Source organism: Columba livia, chromosome 1 (genome assembly GCF_036013475.1).
Source record: "Columba livia isolate bColLiv1 breed racing homer chromosome 1, bColLiv1.pat.W.v2, whole genome shotgun sequence".
NCBI classification, from domain to species: Eukaryota; Metazoa; Chordata; class Aves; order Columbiformes; family Columbidae; genus Columba; species Columba livia.
The window spans coordinates 152292788-152298787 of NC_088602.1; the positions used below are offsets into that span (position 1 = coordinate 152292788).

The window sequence follows — 6000 nt, forward strand, 5'->3', positions numbered from 1 at the left end:
TAGTGCAGATGTGATAACCAGAGCTTCAGCTTGCGGCCTTTTCCTGCAAGCAGCTATCAAACTGAAATTTCTTCAATAGATACACAGCATGTAGCCACCTAGCACAGGCCCTCATGTTGCAAACCTTTGTGCAAGGTACTCATCTTTACTTGGGCAACCAGTCTGTCGAAATTGGTGGATAGCTTGTCTGAATAAAATTTAAATGTTTGCAATTTGGACACAGGCAATAATCAAACATAAACTATGGTGTGTGTTAAATTCATATGCTGCTGATGTGAACAGAGGACTTGTGCACAAAACTTTGTGAGGAAGCTGATTCTTGAGTTCCTACTTGAATCTTTTCCTTTTTGAAGAGATAACAAAACTATACTGGCTAGCTCCCATTTGTTGATGCTAATGATAGTTCACACTTGTGTGGTGTCATTAATTCGTGGTGTGTTTGACAGAATTATGTATTCTGAGTAAGAAAACCTTTCATGTTGTCTAAAGAGAACTGAATGCATGACTGCGCTTGCATTTCATTGTCTTTGCTGTTTAGGAGAGAGTCATTGGTTTCCATGTCCTTGGTCCAAACGCTGGAGAAGTCACCCAAGGGTTTGCAGCTGCTATTAAATGTGGGATGACAAAAGAACAGCTGGACAGCACCATAGGAATTCATCCTGTCTGTGCAGAGGTTTGTATATGAAGTCACCTCATATCTCAGCTTCCATAGCATTCTGGGCTCAGGTGTTGGAAATCTGAACAGCAGAGCTCTTTTAAAAGGGTCTGAATTTAGGGGTAAGTAGGAGGGGAGGGAAGGACAGGAAATGATCTGTTTGTAGTATTTAGAAACCTAACATTTAGGTTTAATCTGGGATTATTTTTCCTAGTGTTGTACATTTGTGAAATGTTTATGGTCTCCCCAAATCCAGTGCTCCCTCTACTGGGAAGTACAGACTTTTTCTCCCACTCAAAAATCCATTTATGAAGGCTTCAAATACTGTTTCTGCTAAAGTGGTTGTCGAAGCTCATTTTTTTTCTATATGTGTACTCAAACTTATAAACTCATGCCACGGAAGGGAACCAGCTACACGACAATTATTTCTAATAAATTCTACTCTTTTAAAGATCTCTTCTTTTCTCTCTAGGACTTCACTTTAAAAGTGAAGTACACAAGGCCACATAACCATTTTTTTTCTTATGTTTGTCTTGCTGTTCTTCTTTAAAGAAGAGCTTAATTTCCTCCAACAGGTGGAGGAAATCTGAGGTGCTCCTCTAATTTTAGTTGCATTAGGACCAGTTTCTGTTAGCTGAGGATCCCTGCAAAAACTGTATATCACCTCTGTAGGTCTTTGTACAGAATCTGCCTTTTTACCTGCATGTGTTGGCTACATATATTAGTAGATAACAGCAGAATGCTGCTCTGCAGAACTGAAGTCCACTTCTCTTGTGTTTCCACACAAATACAAGAAATATAATATGAGCTCTATTAATGGAATGGACTGCTAGCAATCTGAATGATCTTCAGAGCATCAGCAACACGGATTCTGGATTTTTCTTTCTGTAGTAGTGTCTAATGGTGTTCTTGGAAGCCCCTGAAGAGGGTTGGCAGGTCTTCATCTTACCAGAGGCCCTGTGGAGGGGGCACTCTGAGGCATTCAAACCTGTGAACTCAAGCAGGATATTAGCATATGCAGTGTGAAGAGAGGATGATAGTCATAATTTATTCTGGACATCTGAGCTGCTAAAATTGAAACTGAATAGAATGATGATTAGACATAATTTAGGAAGGTAATTTCAGATAATCATATTTGTTTGAGTGGAGGAGGAAGAAATTGGCTCAGGAAAAATATGCTATTTAAAAGCTCCAGGGAACAGCAATCACTTTTAGTGGCAGTCTTCAAAGGGTTTTTTTAATGCATGTTACTTAATTTAATCTCTTCAGCAATAAACAAAAAACAAAGTGCAAGTTGGTACATGGTACTCTTTGATAGAAAAAAAGCTAAAAAATTGTTTTGAATTTGTGAGGACTGCACATATCTGGATGAATAGAATGATGGATAACATCAGGATTATTTTTATCTTACATCCATGCAAAAACTAAGGAAAATGAAGTATGATCTGAGCAGGAAAGGGACAGTTTTGCAGGGTCAAATACTGACATCTTTACTGGCATTAGTACTAATTCCTTGGTCGAAAAATGGTATTACTCAACTTGAAGAAGACTGTAAGACTGAGGTGAGTGTCCCGTTTCTCACTGCTTGCAAATTAGAGCCAGATTTCACTTCTCTTATTGTAGCAGCATTTTATTGTGCAGAAAACCTGAACTCTGAAAGGAACTTCTTGCAAGGCAAAGTGCAGATAAGTGTGAGTACAGGTTGGTAGGACCTCAGCCTTACAGAGAATTACCTCAGCTTAGGCTGTGCTGCACTGTTTGAAATACAGGTGTGTGTAATCCAGTATCTGTGATGAAGAGAAAGTGTCTTCTGAAGGCTGGAGTGATTCTTTGAGTTAGCTAATGATGGCTTTCCAGTCCTTGGTTCTAAGGCTTTGTTTTCACTCGAATAACTAACAAATTCTGTCCCAAACCTCTTGTTTCCAATAATTATCGAATGTCTCCCAGCTAGCTTGCTGGATCTAGGGAGCTGCATGGTACCCATGGCTGTTGGAACAGGCAAGCACAGCCAGAGCTTGCAATTGGGCTGACAAGAAAGCAGATAAATTCTGTGCTTTTTAATCTTCATCTTTCAAAGTGAGATGATAATAATAAATGTTGTCAGTTGGTGGATCAGAACCGAGAGTTGGAAACCCTGTCTCAAGCCATGCACTATAGTTTAAATATGTTGCTGTTCTTCTGCCATGTATATTAGACATGCATTTGTGTTCCTGATATGTGCATAATGCTTCACAGGCTTATAGAAAGTGGAAGAGGTATATCATTCATTGATGTTCTCTGAATAGCTGCTAGCAGCCTTAAGGCAGCAAAGCTCCTACTTAGAGAACTGTGGGGCTTTCAGGTCCCCATTATCTTTAGGTACTTCAGTGTTATTTGCATAACTGAAATGTGTATAGACTTTTTTCTGTGCTATGTTTAATTTTCATGAGAGATGGCTTTGATGATAGGTAATTATTGCAACTTTGAACCATTTAGATAGAAGTGGGTTTGATTTCCTTTTTTCCTTTTTCTATTATATATCTATGCCTAACTATGTAATTATTTGCATAGTAAACTTCTGATTTTAAACAAGGTTTTGTAGAATTTTTCTTCTGGAATTTTGATACTTTTTAATTTTAAAGTAGTTATGCTTGAAAATGTTGTTTTCTTCTATGTGACTCGAAAGCAGCAAAAACTGGGCTTTTTCAGACTAGATTTACTAAGTGATTCTTAGCTATTGTCCAGAGGATGCAAATCCCAGACATAATACCTACATCAGCAATCAGTTTGACATTTCTATAATATCTAGAAAGGTACAGAGGCAAAGTTCCTGTTGTCCCCAAGTGCTGTAGCCTTGAGTTAACTTATTTGCTGGGAAAGTGGAGTTATCTTTGGGAATATTAAGACAAAAGGTGGTACAAAGCCATGTGATTTCCTTGATTCTTTCTTTTTCGCTGTAGAAGGAAGACCATAAGGTAAATGAAGAGAACAAAGGGGATTTGTATATGTGGGTGCTATTTAGTAGCAAGGATTTTGAATGTATGCTTTTCATTATTATTTTATGACTTTAAGAAATGGCTTTGAGCACTATGCCCAGGTTCATCTTCTAGAAGTGAAAATTCATTCTAGACACACTAAAATTTGTCTTTTTTTCTTTTTTCTCTTAAGATATTCACCACTCTGTCTGTGACTAAACGTTCTGGTGAAAATACCCTTCAGGCTGGCTGCTGAGGTTAAAGACCCCCATTCTTGCTTTTGCCAGAGACTGACTTTCATCGCAGTGGCTGACTCCTGCAATTCAGAAGAAAGGTTTGGGGAGAAGTCATCTTCAGTCATCTGCAGAAATGTGTAGATCTTAACCAGAGCGTTCCCTCATCCCGAGGAGAGAAGAGCTCTGCGAGAGTTGGTCACTTGCGGTGACTGACTGGCGTTTAGCAATGCAATGGGAATATTGACTGTGGAGCTGTTGCTTAGCAAGGCATTAACGAATGCTTTCATGAAGTCATAGCCTGAAGCCTGCGTTGTCTGGTGGGCAGTGATGGAAGAACTGCTAGCACAGCTGGACAAGAGCTGGTCTGGTTTGGTTTTTTATTCCTCTCTAGTTTCTTACCCGAACAAAACACTTCTGAACTGAAGAATAGTGTCCCAAGTTCAAATAATTGTCAAGTGCCCCTGTGTACTGGTTTATAACACAGTAATTGTAAGGTCCCCTTATGAGCGTGTGTTTTACCAGCTCACATGCCTATGGAGGGGAAGTTGTATTTACAAGCTTGATCACAGGGAAGAAGATATTCTTGGGGAGAAAAAGCTTAGTGCTATCTAGAATAACATATTTTTTGACTTCCAAACTGACTCTATTGTGACTGTTTAGTTTAGAGATACTTAATGTTGAAAACATTCTCCTTGGTGAGAAAGTAAAGTATTTTTTATTAAGGCCTTGCTGCACTGAAAGTTTTGGGTTTTTTCTCCTGACAGTAAAAACCATGCACATAACACAGATGTGATCTTCTTAGGTTTATTTTGCAGCTTATGTGATTATAATTAATCCAAATTGGAACTGACAGAATTCCAATGTGGAATGAATAATACTTCCAAGAGCTCTGTGCAACTTTATTAAATTTGAATAAATTCTGCCTGTCCAGATGAACTATCCTATGCTGCACTGTTTGAGGTCTACGCAGGCCACTTTAAGCACAGTAGTATTGAGACTTTCCTCAGATTAGTGGGCCAGTAGAATAAAAAAAACCCCAGCCATACACTCCCCTGCCCCCCAAGCAAACAAACCCCCCACTTAACCCCTGAAAACCAACAGTGAAAAATTTTTTTGTGTAGATACGTCCTAAAAAGCTGTATCTAGTTCCATCTGTGCTTTGTTTTTTAGTTAATTAAGAAAATGCTACTTTTAAAACAGAGGTTTCCATGAAAAATAACAGATTTTTGAATATTCCTCCTGTATTGGATAAACTGCATATACAGATTTATCAAGAAATGGTAAAAATGCCTCTTTGTAATGGAAATGAATGTGCTTTTTGATCTGTTTTTTTTCATTTCTCTCTGTTGTAGCAGAAGGGTTTGGATTACTTTTATTAAATGGTTCTCAGGAGTTTAGTAGTGCACTGTAAATAGGGGGTAAATTCTGCAACCCTCTGGGCAAAATGCCTTATACCGAAATTTCTACGTGGTAATGAATGTATTTCTACTGAGATTTATAGAATAGTGTTTTAAGTTATTTTTATAAACTTATACATAACTGAAGGATTTTTCAACATGTTTTGTATGGTATAAAGAATGGTTTGTGGTGGTATTTTTCTGGCCAGTTTATTAAATAAATGGAATATTTGCACAAACAGGTGCTCATTTTGATATCTCTTCCAAGCAGAGAAACCAGGTGACAACAAACTGACTTTTTTTTTAAGGCCGGAAGATGGCACCTTGACAAACCCACCTGTGATTTGTTTCAGTCTCGAATTTCTGTTGAGGGTTTTGATTGCGGGGTGACAATAGAATCGTGGCAGATGTATTGTTAACCTCGTCTCCTCCCCCGCTTCCCCCTTTTGCCCCTCCCTCTCCCCCCTTCCCACTCAGGACAGGCAATCGGGAGGGACAGAAGGACAGAGAGAAGAGAGTTGGAAAAATTAACAATGTTTTACTAATGCTACTAATAAGAATAGAGAAAGTAATACAAAATATACAAAAACAATCTTAAGTCCCAGCAACTGCAGAGCCGGCACCTGAAGTCCTGGATTGGACTCTGCAGCCAACCGGAGCTGGATTCAGTCTCTCTCTAGGCCTCAGTTTGCAGAGATGACTAGCAAGGTCCTCTCCTAATGTTGGCCATAAGCAAAAGGGAAAAAAGTAAAGGGATG

General features: G+C 38.8%; 1 protein-coding gene across 4 annotated transcripts in view; it reads left to right on the top strand.

Annotated features, from left to right (window-relative positions):
* Positions 1-5481, top strand: part of TXNRD1 (thioredoxin reductase 1) — a 50687-nt gene extending 45206 nt beyond the window's left edge. For all 4 annotated transcript variants that reach the window (XM_021296235.2, XM_065038880.1, XM_065038873.1 and 1 more), the window contains 2 exons: positions 539-673; positions 3803-5481. In XM_021296235.2, coding sequence (XP_021151910.2) covers positions 539-673; positions 3803-3865 — 198 coding nt within the window. In that variant the 3' untranslated portion in view covers positions 3866-5481. The remainder of the gene's footprint in view (positions 1-538; positions 674-3802) is intronic.
* Positions 5482-6000: the final 519 nt, after the last annotated feature.